The sequence below is a fragment of the Panthera leo genome, chromosome B2 (assembly GCF_018350215.1).
Source record: "Panthera leo isolate Ple1 chromosome B2, P.leo_Ple1_pat1.1, whole genome shotgun sequence".
Lineage (NCBI taxonomy): Eukaryota > Metazoa > Chordata > Mammalia > Carnivora > Felidae > Panthera > Panthera leo.
In genome coordinates, this window is record NC_056683.1 from 52,233,333 (window position 1) to 52,249,043 (window position 15,711).

General features: G+C 34.6%; 1 protein-coding gene across 3 annotated transcripts in view; it reads left to right on the forward strand.

The window, feature by feature from the left end:
• Window positions 1–15,711, forward strand: part of HCRTR2 (hypocretin receptor 2) — a 107,498-nt gene that overhangs the window by 49,465 nt on the left and 42,322 nt on the right. The window contains exon 1 of one of the 3 annotated variants that reach the window (XM_042937326.1): window positions 14,212–14,290. The exons of 1 other annotated variant lie outside the window; for it this stretch is intronic. In XM_042937326.1, the coding sequence (XP_042793260.1) occupies window positions 14,257–14,290 (34 nt within the window). In that variant the 5' untranslated portion in view covers window positions 14,212–14,256. Of the gene's footprint in view, window positions 1–14,211; window positions 14,291–15,711 lie in introns of those variants that run through there. One more of the 3 variants, XM_042937327.1, reaches the window with a different exon arrangement.

The following is a 15,711-nucleotide window of genomic DNA, read 5'->3' on the forward strand; positions in this document are numbered from 1 at the left end:
ATTTTTTTATTTAAAAACAATTTTTATTATTTTTTGAAATGTTTTTATTTATTTTTGAGAGAGAGAGAGAGTGTGTGTGTGTGTGTGTGTGTGTGAGCAGGGGAGGCACAGAGAGAGAGAGAGAGGGAGACACAGAATCTGAAGCAGGCTACAGGCTCTGAGCTGTCAGTGCAGAGTCTGATGCAGGCCTCATACTCATCAACCATGAGATCATGACCTGAGCCAAAGTTGGCACTTAACAGACTGAGCCACCCAGGAATCCCTCAAGTTCAGTATTGAAATGAATCTGAAATGGATTTTGTTTTGTTCTATCAGTTACTTAGAAAGATATTTTGTAACATCCCTGAGTCCCACTTTGGCTATATTATCTTTAGCTTTTATATATCTTTGAAGTTATGATAGTGGAAATGTTGTATCTTCCTGGTGGATTGACTCATTATTCTAAAACTTTCCCTCTTTCGTAATTCTTCTTGTCTTAAAATCTATTTTGTTCAAAATTAATTTAGCTACATCACCATTATTTAAGTTAATATTTGCAAAGTAAATGCAAATATTTGCATTTCCACCATTGCATTTCCAGTTTTGTTGCTTCCCTTTATTAAAAGTGTGTTTCTTATAAGCAGAAGATGGTTGAGTTTTCTTTTTATCCTCTTTAATAATCTTTGTCCTATAATTGGAGTTTCAGATCCATTTATATTTAGTGTAATTACTGGTGTATTTGGATTCAAATCTATCATCCTATTCTTTGTTTTCTCTTTGTCCCATGTGTTCAATTTGTTTGGTTGACTTTTACCATTAAAAATTATTTTTCTCCCATTTAACTTGTTAGTTATATATTCATTTGTTACTCTTTTAGAGATTTCCTAAAGATGACAACACTGTCACTGATAATACATTTAATATAAATTAGTAGTTTTAAAAATTATTAAACACTGCAATAAACTTGGAACACTCACCTAACTTCATTTACCCCTGCTTCTTTTATCCTTTGTTATTAAAACTTCACAAAACATGATGATGATGATGTGATGTTTATTATTATTTTATATAGTCAATCATGATTAATGTTTATTCACATATTTATCACTTCCGTTATTCTTAATTGCTTTCTGTGTTTTTATATCTCCACCTGAGATGATTTTTCTCCTCACTCCCTTTAGTTTTTTCTTTGATTTCAGAATGTAGTTCACAAATTCTTTCAGCTTTTCTTTGTCTGAAAACAATTTTATTTCACTTTCATTTACCAAGTATATGTTCATTGAATATACAATTTTAGTTTTAGTTTTTTTTTTTTTACTTTGAACATGCTGATGATGACATTTTATTGTCTTTAGCTTCTTATTTTTTTCTTTTGAGAATTTAGCTGTTGATATCATTATAATGAATTGATGATGATGCATTTTTTTCCCTTGAATTAAGATTTTTCCCTTTGTTGCTGTTTTCAGCAGTGTTGCTATAACTGTGTGTACTTTAATATTTACTGTGTTTGAGCTTTGTAGTACTTCTGATATCTGTGGATAGATGTCTTTAGTATTTCTTTTCTTTCTAGGAAAATATAATGTACCTAAAATGGCTTTTTGAACATAAATTCGGGACTACAGTTATTTCCATGATAGCTCATATTAAGTTTTCCCCATTATTCCACCCTGACAGGAACTTTTGAGTCATGTGGAATCCAAAATATTAATTATCTCTCCCAGATTTGTGCCATCTTATGTCATTTTTTAAGTAACTGTTTAAAAGATTGAATAATAAGATAGTGTAATATTGATTAATTACTAATTTAAATCTTGAATGAGATCTCTAGTGATGTGTCCCAAAACTCCACCTTTGACTTTTAATTAGTTTTTTTTTTTTTTTTTAAATACTGGATAATATATTTTCTTGGATAATTATCTTTGTACATGCTTCACCTTACTTATCTTTTCACATATTGAAAACCCAATTACGTTGTTTTAGAATTTGCCCCATGAATTACTCATACTTTCCTGTATTTTCATTTTTCTCTAGTTTTTAGTTTGGATATTTTTCTGTTAGATTTAGTTTGGATAGTCCTATTAGATAGCTCTGTGTATCTAATCTTCTGTTAAATCCATTATCAGTTAACATATTTTTTAAGTTCTTCAGGTCCCTTTGAACATTTTCCCAATTATTTATTAGTATTCTATACAATATCATGTAATTTCTTGAACTTATTATTTCAATTCTTTTAAAATTTCTGGAAAATTTATCATTTACTTGTTTTTGTATAGACTTGGGTCAAGTGGTATTGCCTTCTTGCATGCCTGATGATTTTTTTTTATTAAATGAGTAACATTTTATATGAAAACTTATAGAAATGATTGGATGTTATAGATAATATTTTCTTCTTCCATAGGGAATTTGCTTTTTTGCTTTGGCAGGCTGTTAGTGTTGGAACAAAAAAAAAACAAAACAAAAAACAAAAAACAAAAAAAAAACTTCTATCTGGTCAGTAAATGAAGACATTTGAAGTTAGGCCTCATTCTTTAGGAGAGCTTATCTCCTTGAGGTTCATCCAGACTAGAGTTTGCACTTTGAGGTTGTGTCTGAAGGTCAGAGTTGTTTACCTAGTTGATAGACTGAGCTCCAATGTTGCTGTCTGTTTAGAGGACTATTCAAGTTCCTGCTCAACTTCCCTTATTATTGGTTTCTGCTTTTTCTTCTGTACTTAGCTAGTGGTTGCAAATTGCCAAAAGCTTTGAAAAGAAAAGACGTGCTAAATGTAAGGGGAACATCTGTCCTCTTTTGTCTGGGATATTGTCCCTTCAACTCCTTATTGCAAAGGTAGTGTCCAAAGTCTTAAAGGCATGTTGGTTGTTTTAGAGGAGAGGTTTGGTCTACAGCGAGGTTATCTGTCATTATCAGAAATGTGAACTATTTTGTAATAGTAAAACCAGTGTTTTCTTCACTATTATATTTAGTACTTAAGAGGAGAACTGACACTTCCTGGATATTTGCCATCCAAGAATATGTGGCTAAAATTGCATAGTCTCTAGACATGACTTAGGCCCTTCCTTTCTTATTCTAGTTCAATCCTTGATTGATCTTATTTACTCATTTGGCTTTTATTGCTATCTCTATCCTGATTAATTCCAAATATTTATAACTGAAATAGATCTCCTGAAATATAGACCCGCACATCCAAATGCAAAATGGATATTGACAATGGGATAGCTCACAAGTGTTTCAAATTCACATATATAAAAGGGAATTCCTCATGTTTTATCCATACTTCCAGATGTATCCACCTTATTTTCCTTTATTCCATAGCTCAGCGAACAGGATGATCTCCCCCCTAACCAACCAGTATACCTACCTGGCTATCATCCTTAGTTTTTCTCAATCCATCCTCCTCATGCCTAATCCCTCATGAAGGCCTTATATTTCAACTTCATTATTGTTTCTTGAACTCATTCATTTTCTCCTCATTCTTTCACTGCCACCTTGTTTCCTTAGAATTCTAAAACAGTCTCAAAATTGGTCCCCCTGCTTCCAGTTTAAAGGGAAGAAGAAGAAAAAAAAAGAGGTTAGAGAGGGAGAGAGCCAAAGCATAAGAGACTCTTAAAAACTGAGAACAAACTGAGGGTTGATGGGGGGGGGTGGGAGGGAAGAGAGGGTGGGTGATAGGTATTGAGGAGGGCACCTGTTGGGATGAGCACTGGGTGTTGTATGGAAACCAATTTGACAATAAATTTCATAATAAAAAAATAAAGGCATGAATAATTTCCACAATCTAAGTCATCTTTGAAAAAGATGGGTTCTTGCCATCTTTTGCCCCCTTGCTTAAAATCCTTCTGTGATCCTCCATAATCTGCAAGACAATGCCCATATGCTTTAATGTGACGTAAAGATGGAAAAACTAGAAGATAAAAAATGGTATTAGAAATTCTAATATGAAATGCAAAAGAGAGCCAAGAACTAGAATCATAACTTTGGGAATTAGTCTCCTAGAAATGAGAATTAATCTTGTGATAGTAAATAACTACAAAAGTGGAAAGAACATGGGGGAAAAACACAAGAGGGTTGAAGATATATATGATGTAAAAGAAGGAAAACAGTTCTGCAAAGAAGACCCAAAAGATAAGTTCACTGTAGGCATTGAGATAGACATAAGTCACACATCATGGGAAGGATAGGTTGCTTGTGTGTTAAGTGGTGCAAAGGGGCCAAAGACAAGTTCTGAGGACAAGGTAGAGATCCTGATGGAATTCTGAGAGTCTGCACTGGGGACAGGAGCTTCTTCTAGTGATTTACCTGTAGAGTAAAAAGACATGGATAACAATGAATTTGTTATATCCCCCCCAAAAAAAATTCCACTGAAGTGAAGTTACAGCTATCAAATATAGTCATTATTAAAAACGCAGATGCCAAGACAATGTTGTCTTCCATCCTTGTAACCTTCCTCTAGGGCAGTCATAAAGGCTTAGCAATATCTATTAATAGCAGCATCGTTTTGGTCTCTGGCACCTTCCGTACAAAGCCTTGGTGTCACTTTGTGGTTGAGCTTCTCCCTGAAAAAAAAGTCATGTCATTCACACACAGCTGAGAAGTCAAACCTAGTTTCCCACTTTCCTCTCTGTTCCTCTCTGAAGAATTTCTTTTGGACTTGATTCCTGTAAATTATTATGTCCTTTGTCTTTCTGTTTTATAACATTCTCCTATATACAGTTCCTTTCTGCACTTTTGTGTTTGCAAAGATACAGTCTTTCTAAATCTCTTCCCAAGCAAATTATTAATTGTGGTTTCTTAATTATTTCCCACACTGCCTTACTGGTATCAGCACCACAGTGACATCATCAGTATCCATGAGAATTACGCTGCCTGTGTTAACATAGTGAGCAGGTGCCAGTGAGAACCTATTTGTCAACTTACAGACTTTTATATTTTCTTGAGTAAAGAAAAAAAGAAATACATTTTAAACATATTGCTATATATGCATATATAGTAACTTTTTTTGAAAATTTGCTCCTAATTAATATTAGATAACCTTTTGGGTGGCACATTTCATACCACAGATGTATTCTTGGCAGTGTCCCGTCTGTCAGACTTGCAGAAAAAGAAGTGGCACATCTGCATCCTGGTCTTCTGAGTACAGACAAAGAGATTTATAGACAACCTGGCCAAGGTGTGGAGGTGGAGAATGGGAGATTGAGGTAGGTATATTGACACATGGGCCCAGGAAGAGAAGAAGGCAAAACTAACAGTAGGAAGGAGGGTCACTACCAGAGTGGTGAAGTGCAGTGAAGGTGAGATAAACCTCAGGATTTCATGGACTTTTTTTTTTTTTTTTTTTTTTTTTACCCTCATAGGATCATACCAATGATCAGTGTCCCTGCTTCTTAAATTTACACTCTGTAATGATTCTGGATGACCCTATTCCATGGCCTGCTTTCATGATAGATTCCTTATGGAAATTAAATATTGACTATCTTCCATGTGTATTCAATTCCTTTTTTTGTTATTGTTTTCGTTTAGAAAAATGGTTTTATTTCACCTAACGCATTTATTTGTATGTTGTTTAAAAGATGTTGGGTATTTTATCCTTTCTTAAAAATTCTTTTTGGACTAGGAAATCCCAGTTGAAATAAATATATATGTATATCTACATGATTGTAGAGATCTTAACGTTTAAAAACCCCAAGTAATAGGGCAAGCCACTTCAAGGGCTTTCACTGACACTTTGTGGCAAAGAGTGGAACTACAATATTTTTAAAGGTTTTCTGAAATGCTTACAATCTTCTATGTATTTAATATAGTCAAGGAATTGTCTTCTTACATACCCATGTATATGAAATAAATAAACTACCAAGAAACTAACAGTATTTCATTAAGATAGTATCTAAATTATAATATCACAACTCCTATAAATAATACTTTGGTTTTACAAACAAATAATAAAAAAATCTTACATAAAACCATGTGATTATAGTCTTTAACACTGCCATTAATATATTAGAACTACAATATTTGTGAATAATTGTGTTTTCGCTATTGAGCTCTTTGTTTTAAAAATGTATAAGATGAATAACCAAGATTGTTCCCTGGCATTTTCTTTCTGTGTTCAAGAATTTTTTAAAGTTTATTTATTTATTTTGAGAGAGAGAGAGAGAGAGAGAGAGAGAGAACGATTGGGGGAAGAGAGAGAACGGGAGAGAGATAATCTCAAGCAGGCCCTGCGTTGTCAGTGCAGAGATCATGGAGCTGGATCCCAAGAACCAGGAGATCATGACAAGCTGAAATCAAGAGCCGGACACTTAACAGACTGAGTCACCCAAGCACCCCTGTGTTTAAGATTTTTGACGGACATCATTATGGTTCAAAAGTTTATTTTACATTTTATGGCCTCCTTTATCATGGAAAATTTTTAAATTTTGGTAAATTATACATAGCTTAAAGTTGACCATTTGAGTCATTTTAGGTATGCAGTTCAGTGGCATTAAGTATATTCACACTGTTGTACAATAATCATCACCATCTCCAGAATATTTACATCTTGCAAACAGAAACTCTGTTCCCCTTAAAAATAATACTCTATTCTCCCTTCTTCCCAGCATCTGGAAATCACCATTCTACTTTCTGTCTCAATAAATTTGACTACTTTATGTACTTCCTATTAAGAGGAATCATACAATTACTGGCCTTTTGTGTCTGGCTTATTTCAATTTACATAATGTCTATACCTTGTTTTAATGTTACAAAAATTAAAATTGAAAATGCTTAAAGGGAAGTTGCTGTAAATTGTACAGGTCTTTGCAAGGTCCTCAGTAACACACTATTATACATTATGCACAGTCACCTCTTAATATCATAATACCAGCTGTTAGTTGATATTTCAAGGCCCAAGTGTACGTTCAATTAGAGATATGATCTAATTTATATGGTTTACATATTCTTAATCAGGTCATATCAACAGCAAATTAACAGTATATCAACTCAGTTTAATATTTTTCAAGTGTAAGTACTGATGTACAAGAGAAAATAACTTTGTCCATGTATGTGCCTGATCAAGATATTGAAAGCCAGTTTATTACGAGTGCAGATTAAAATGGCAAAGTCCTTATTTAAACTAATATTTTATTTTCTCATTTGAAAGTCAGTTTAATTTTGGCCCATATAATAGCATGCAAATATCTCAGGTTATTTCTAAAGACTATATCTATATATTATTTTAAAAATTCATCTAGCATCACAAGCTGCAGATGTTCCCATACAGCTTGAATCACTTTCCATCCATCCGTCCTGTAGACAATAATTGGGAGCCATATATCATCAGATTCTTACAGAGGTGGAGTTTCACTGAATCCTCATTCTTGCTTTCTGTTATTCCTTCTATTTTATTCCTCTATGCTCAACTCTTACTCACTTGTTCCTGGTTAATGGAGACAAACATATAACTGCAAACTAGCTATAATGGACTTTAATATTGGTGTATCATGATCATTCAGGGAACTGATCTCAAAAATAGTACCAAGTTCATGTCTAGGGACCTACCAAAGTTAATCAGAAGGTAATGGATCAAGAGAATACATTATTCTGCTATTGGGTCCCCCCCTTTTAAGGGGGCTTATTGGTAAATGTACCATACCAATGGCAGCCACGTACTATAAGTTTATGAACAACTCAGTTATATGAATATTTATTCTTTGTAAAATATGTTCTAGGCAATATTTGTGTTAGAAGAAAAGCTATAAAAACCAAGGAGAGTAAGAGAAAGTAAAAGTCCAGCTCAAAATGATAAAGAGCCTTTGTACCGGTAGACGGAAATAAAAAAAAAAATACAAATACCCACCGTAATGCATAATAATTTTAGAATGTGATTTACAACAGGAAAAGAAAATGTGTGATAGGGTTTCAAAAAAGAAAGAATGTTGAGCTAGGTTAATTATGAGAGACTTTGTGAAACAGAAATTTTTGTGTGGTTGGTTTTGAGTAGAATTTAGTGATTTCAAAAAGGGATTCGAATGCAATATGGGCATTTTTCAGACAGAGGAATGGTATGAGCAATGGGGTAGGGGATTGGGTATAGATATAAAATGAGATACCAAACTTATCCTGGAACTATGAGTATTTGATATGCAACTTTGCAAAATATAGAGGGGGATGTTCAACTGGAAGTCAATGGTAAAATAGCCTTCTGAGGATTTTCTGCTTAATCTAGATGAAAAGAAGAGCTCCTGTTGAAATGAAAGACTTAATATAACTGGAGTGAATGAAGTGTTGATGGATAAAATGTATAGAAGTAAAGACAGGCAGGTGAACTATTACAAAGTTACTGCAACACTCTAGCTAATGTTTTCTACAGTATGACATCAGGCATTTGCAATAGGGATAGAAAGAAAATGATAGAGGTAGGACATATTTGGGGAGTTTCAAACACAAGTTACTGGAGATATAAAGGAAGGATATTATACTTCAGAGAAATATAAAGTCCAGAATGAAAATATAAGAAAAGATGGTGAGTGTAACTTTGCATAAATTTGATGCACTATCATAAGATGGTGTTTACTTTATGCTTTTAATACTTTCAGTGGGTGAATGAATGAATAAATATATATTTGTTCAACACAAATTTAGAAGACATGCACTTAAAGATGCGTAGGCAGTTCCAGATAGCTCCTTTGGAGATATGTACTGACAATCTGCAACACTTTCACACTGAAGAGACCACGGTGATCATAGGGAAAGTCCTGCTCTTACATATGGTTGCTCTGGTGGTGTTCAGCCCAGAGAAGTAAAGTCTTGGGAAATAGACATAACCACAGTCGTTATTATTTGAATGTACATAATGTGAGCACCATACTTAAGGTGTTTTAAAATGACAAAGTAACATTATATAACATAAAGCCCAAATCCAGATTTATCCAGTTGTCTTAAAAGTAAATTGGATAAATTTCTTTTTTTTCCTTTTTTCCTTCCCAAGATTCAAATGTAAAGATTTAATCTAATATCCACACAAGAGAACACGTTTCCAGTAATTGTGCGCCTGTATAATCCAAAAAAGTGACATGGCTGTTAAGAAAGCTAACAAAGTTTAGGCTTTCTAAGTAATGGCCCAGCCAATCATCCTGTTTTTTGCTGCCTTGGTTAGACTGCACCTGGGAACATGTGAGCAGTTACAGACGGCTCATTTAGAGCCATTGCTGATAATCTGGAGAATGTTCAGAATAAGGGATCAGGCGGATATGAGATGCAAAACCCTGCAGTTGCATATGAGGTTCTAGAGATTTTAGATTGTGTAAAAAGGGCTTGGGGAATGGTTAGAGCAAAAGTCTTCAAATATTTAATGAGTACTGTTATGGGTTGAACTGCATCCTCACAAAAAGATACAATAAAGTCCTAACCCTGGAACCTCAGAATTTCAATGTATTTGGAAATAGGACAATTGCAGATATAATTAGTTAACATAAAGTCATACAGGGGTAGGTTGGGTCACTAATCCAATGTGACTGATGTTCTTATAATATAGCTATTCGAAGATATAGATCCAGGGTAACGCCATGTGATGATGAAGGCAGAGATTGGTGTTGTGTAGTTGCAAACCAAGGGACACGAAAGATTGCTAGAAAACCAGAGAAGCTGGGAAGAGGCAAGGAAAGATTTCCCTGCAGGTTTAGAGAGAAGGGCCAGCACCTGGGGTTGGTTGACTGGTTGAGACTACCATCCTCCTGAGCTGGGGAGACAGAGCATCAGGCCACAGAGAATTGTTCTTTAGTCTTAAAACCTAATGGAATTTGCCCTGCTCAATTGCAAACTTGCCTTAGTCCAGTGACCCTTTTCTTGTTTCCAATTTCTCCCTTTTAGGATGGGACTATTTAACCTATGCCTGACCCATCATTACATTTTGGAAGTACATAACCTGTATTCTAGGTTTCACTGGTCCACAGATGGAAAAATTAGCCTCAGCAAGGAACATACCCTGAATCTCATCCATAGTTGATTTAGATGAAATGTAGAAGGGATTTTGAATTTAGAGTTGATTCTGGAATGGGTTAAGAATTTGTGGCATGTTGTGATGGATTGAATATGTTTTGCATGTGGGAAAGACAAGAAGTTTTAGGGGCCAGAGGGCAGATTACTATGGGTGGAATTATGTCTTCCTCAAAAAAGATGTTGAAATTCCTTGGAATTTTATTTCATATGGAAATAGGGTGATGGCAGATTTAATTAGTTAAGGTGAATCATACTGGAGTAGAATGGAGCCCTACTCAAACATGACTGGTCTCTTCATAAAAAGACAGCCATGTGAAGACAGAGACACAAAAGAACACAATGTGATAATGAAGGCAGAGATTGGAGTTACGCAGCTGCAAACAAAGGATTGTCAAAGTTTACCAGCACACCACCAGAAGCCAGACAACAGTCAAGGAAGGATTACTCTACAGGTTTCAGAGGGAGCTTGGCCCTGTTGATTCCTTGATTTTGGAACTTTAGAATCCAGAACTGTGGAACAGCAAATTTAGGTTGCATTAAGATATACAATTTGTAGTACTTTGTTACACCAGCCCTAGGAAACAAATACAGGTACAATGTAGAAAAAAATAGATAAGGTTTATTTCTTGAGTTCTAGGAAAGAATTACGAAACCATGAAAATGAAACAGAATCAGATATCAACTTAACATGAGCAAGAACTTCCTATAGCTAAAACCGCCACAAAAAGAGCTCAAGGGCTACAGCAAGCCGTGAATTCCCCACTATTAAAAATGTTCAAGTGGAATGGGTGCAGAGGTGATTTATCCATCAGATGTCAAGTTAGACTGAGTGATCTCCAACTCCAAAATTCCATGGACCTATGTTAAAATCCTATCAGTGATGTGACAGCTTCCTTTTCAACTTCTGTTTCAAAGATATATTAAGATGGTTGCTTCCATATCTTGCTACTGCTAATAATGCTGCAGTAAACATAGGGGTGTGTATATCTTTTTTGAGTTAGTGTTTTCATTTTATTTGGGAAATACCCAATAGTGGAATTGTTGGATCATATGGTGTTTCTATTTTAAGTTTTTTGAGAAACCCCCATACTATTTTTAATTGTGGCTGTACCAATTTACGTTTTCACTAACCATGCATGAGGATTCCTTTATCTCTGAATCCTCGCCAACACAAATGTCTTGCTTTTTTTTCTTTTGGCTTAAGTTTTTATTTTAATTCCAATTGGTTACCATATCATGTTATATAAGTTCCAAGTATACAATATAGTTATTAACACTTACATCACCCAGGGCTCATCACAAGTGCACTCCTTAATCCTCATCACCTATTTCACCCATTCCCCCACCACCCTCCCCTCTGGTCATCATCAGTTTGTTCTCTATAATTAAGAGTGTGTTTCCTGATTTGTCTCTCCTTTTTTTGCCTTTGCTCATTTGTTTTGTTTCTTAAATTCCACAGATGAATGAAATCATATGGTATTTGTCTTTCTCTGACTTTTTTCACTTAGCATTATACTCTCTAGCTCCATCCATGTCATTGAAAATGGCAAGATTTCATTCTTCTTTATGGCTGAATAATATTCACACACACACACACACACACACACACACACACCACATCTTCTTTATTTATTTATCAATCAATGGGAACTTGGGTTGCTTCAACAATTTGGCTCTTATAAATAATTCTGCTATAAACATAGATGTGCATGTATCTCTTTGAATTAGTGTTTTTGTGTTCTTTGGGTTAATACCCAGTAGTGTGATTGCTGGATCATAGTTATATTTTTAACTTTTTGAGCAACCTAAATACTGTTTTCCCCAGTGGCAACACTAGTTTGCATTCCCACCAATGCCCGAGTGATCCTTTTTCTCCAAATTCTCACTAACATCTGTTGTTTCTTGTGTTGTTGATTTTAGTTGTTCTGACAAATGTGAGGTGAAATCTTATTGTAGTTTTGATTTTCATTTCCCTGATGGGAAATGATGATAATCATTTTTTCATGTGTCTCTTGGCCATCTGTATATCTTCTTTGCATAAATGTCTGTTCATGTCTTCTGCCCATTTGTTAATTAAATTATTTGTTTTGAGGATATTGAGTTTGATAAATTAATTGAAAGTTGTTTTTAAGTTCATTTATTTACTTTTTAGAGAGAGAAAGAGCTAATGGGAAAGGGAGAGAGAGAATCCCAAGCAGGCTCTGCCCTGCCAGCGTGGAGCCTTTTGTGGAGCTCGAACTCCTCCAACACATGAACCATGAGATCATGATCTGAACGCAAACCAAGAGTCAGAGACTTAACTGATTGAGCCACCAAAATGCCTGAGTTTGACAAGTTCTTTATAGATTTTGTATACTGTTTGTTATATATTCATTTGCATATATCCACACCCATTCTGTAGGTTGCTTCTTAGTTTTGTTGATTGTTTCCTTCACTGTGCAGAAGCTTTTGATTTTGATGTAGTCCCCAATAGTTTTTGTTTGTTTGTTTTTGCTTTTGTTTCTCTTGCCTCAAGAGGTATACCTAGAAAAAAGTTGCTACAGCTGATGTCAAAGAAGTTACTGCCTGTATTCTCTTCTAGGATTTTTTATGGTTGCAGGTCTCATATTTAGGTCTTTAATCCATTTTGATTTATTTTTGTATATGTTGTAGAAAGTGGTCTAATTTCTTTCTTTTTGCTGTTGCTGTCCAGTTTTCCCAGAAACATTTGTTGAAGAGACTTTTTTCCCATTGGACATTGTTTTCTGTTTGTTAAAGACTAATTGATCATATAGTTGTGGGTTCATTTCTAGATTTTCTAGTCTGTTCTGTTGATCTTTGTTTATTTTTGTGCCAGTGTCATACTGTTTTGATTACTACAATTTCGTAACTTGAAGTCCAGAATTGTGATGCCTCCAGCTTTGCTTTTCTTTTCACCATTACTTTGCCTACCTGAGTAGTTCTTTTGTGGTTCCATACAAATTTTAGATTTGTTTATTCTAGTTCTGTGAAAAATGCTATTGGTATTTTGATAGGGTTGCATTAAATGTGTTGATTGCTTTGGGTAGTATAGACATTTTAGCAATATTTGTTCTTTTAGTCTATGGAATGTCTTTCCATTTCTTTATGCTGTCTTCACTTTCTTTCATCAATGTTTTATACTTTTCAGACTATAGGTCTTATTTCTTTGGTTAGGTTTCTTCCTAGGTATCCTATTATTTTTGGTGCAATTTTAAATGGGATTGTTTTCTTAATTTCTCTTTTAACTGATTAATTATTGTAGAAATGCAACTGATTTCTGTACATTGATATTGTATCCAGTGACTTTACTGAATTTATCTATCACTTCTAGCAATTTGGGGGTCATATCTTTTGGGTTTCTATGTTTGTATCATGTCATCTGCAAATAGTGAAAGTTTGACATTTTCCTTGCTGATTTGGATGCCTTTGATTTCTTTTTGTTGTCTTATTGCTGAGGCTGGGACTACAAGTACTATGTTCGATAAGATTGATTAGAATGGATATCCTTGTCTTGTTCCCGACCTTATGGGAAAGGCTGTCAGTTTTTCCCCATTGAGGGTAATGCTGGCTATGGGGTTTTTATATATGGCCTTTATTATGTTGAGGTATGTTCCCTCTAAACCTACTTTGTTGAGGGGTTTAATCATAATGGATCTTATAATTTATGAAATGTTTTTTCTACATCTAGTGAAATGATCATATGGTTCTTATTCTTTCTCTTACTGATGTGGTGTATCACGTTGATTGACTTGTGAATATTGAAACACCCTTTCAACCAGGAGAAATTCCACTTGGGGCATCTGGGTGGTTCAGACAGTGAAATATCCAACTGTGGTCATGTTGTTTACTGGAAATTTTTCTTACTTCTTGAGGCAGGCCTGTGTGACTATAAACTTCCCTCTTAAAACCACTTTTGCTACATCCCAAAGGTTTTGGACCATTGTGTTTTCATTTTAATTTGTTTCTATGTACATTTCTATTTCTTCTTTTATTTCCTGGTTGACTCATTCATTGTTTAGTAACATGTTATTTAACCTCCATCTATTTGTGGTCTCTTCAGATCTTCTCTTGTGATTGACTTTTAGTTTCATAGCATTGTGGTCAGAAAAGATGCATGGTATGACTGTGATCTTTTTGAATTTGTGGAGGTTTGTTTTGTGGGCTACTATGTGATCTATTCTGGAGAATGTTCCATTAGAACTTGAAAAGAATGTGTATTCTGCTATTTTAGCATGGAATGTTCTGAATATATCTATTATATCCATATGTTCCAGTGTGTCATTCAAAGCCAATGTTTCCTTGTTGATGTTCTGTTTAGAAGACCTGTCCGTTGATCTAAGTATGGTGTTAAAGTCTCTTACTATTATAAGTATTATTATAAATTAGTTCTTTTATGTTTGTTATTGTTTAATGTATTTGGGTTCTCCTATGTTTGGTACTTACATTGTTACATATTTACAATTGTGATATCTTCTTCTTGGATTGTCCCCTTTGTTATTATATACCGTCCTTCTTTGTCTCTTATTACAGTCTTTGTTTCAAAGTCTATTTTGACTGATATAAGTACTGCTACCCTGGCTTTATTTTGACAACCACTTGCATGGTAGATGTTTCTCCATCTCCTCACTTTGAATCTGCAGGTGTCTTTAGGTCTAAAACGAGTCTCTTGTGTACATATTTTATTACTTGTTTGTGGTTGTTTCTGATGATTTTCTCTGATTCTTTTTTGCTTTCTTTTTTCATGGTTTGCTGATTTTCTTCAGTGATATATTTGGATTTATTTCTCTTTATTCTACGTATGTTTATTACTGGTTTTTGATATATGGTTACCTTTAGGTTTGTATCTCCTGCATAGAACAGTCTATATTAAGTTGATGGTCATTTAAGTTTAAGTCCATTCTTTACTCTTGCCCTCCCCATGTTTTAGATATATAATTTTATGTTTTACATCCTTTAGTTTTGTGAGTTATTTGATTTTTTAAAGAAATATTTATTTTAACTGTTTTGTGTTTCCTTCCTTTGTACTTCCACTCTTGGTCTCTCCTTTCCACTCAAAGAGTCCCCTTTAATATTTCTTGCAGGACTGGTTAATTGGTCATGAACTACTTTAGTTTTTGCCTGTCTGAGATTCTCCTTCTCTCTCCTTCTATTCTGGATGGTAACCTTGCTGGATAGAATATTCTTGGATGCAGATTTTTCCCATTCAGCACTTTGAATATATCATGCCACTCCCCTCTGGCTTGGATAGTTGCACTTGTACCCCAATGTTTATAGCAGCACTTTCAACAATAGTCAAATTATGGAAAGAGCCAATGTCCATCAACTGACAAATGGATACAGAAGATGTGATTTATATATACAATGGAATACTACTTGGCAATGAGAAAGAATGAAATCTGGCCATTTGTAGCAACATGGATGGAAGTGGAGAGTATTATGCCAAGTGAAATAAGTCAGGCAAAGAAAGACAGATACCATGTTTTCACTCATATGTGGATCCTGAGAAATTTATCAGAAGACCATGGGGGAGGGGAAGGGGGAAAATAGTTACAGAGAAGGAAGGAGGCAAACCATAAGAGACTCTTAAATACTGAGAACAAACTGAGGGTTGATGGGAGGTGGGGGAAAGGGGAAAGTGGTTGGTGGACACTGAGGAGGGCACCTGTTGGGATGAGCACTGGGCGTTGTATGGAAACCAATTTGACAATAAATTATATATATATATATATATATATATATATATATATATATATATATATA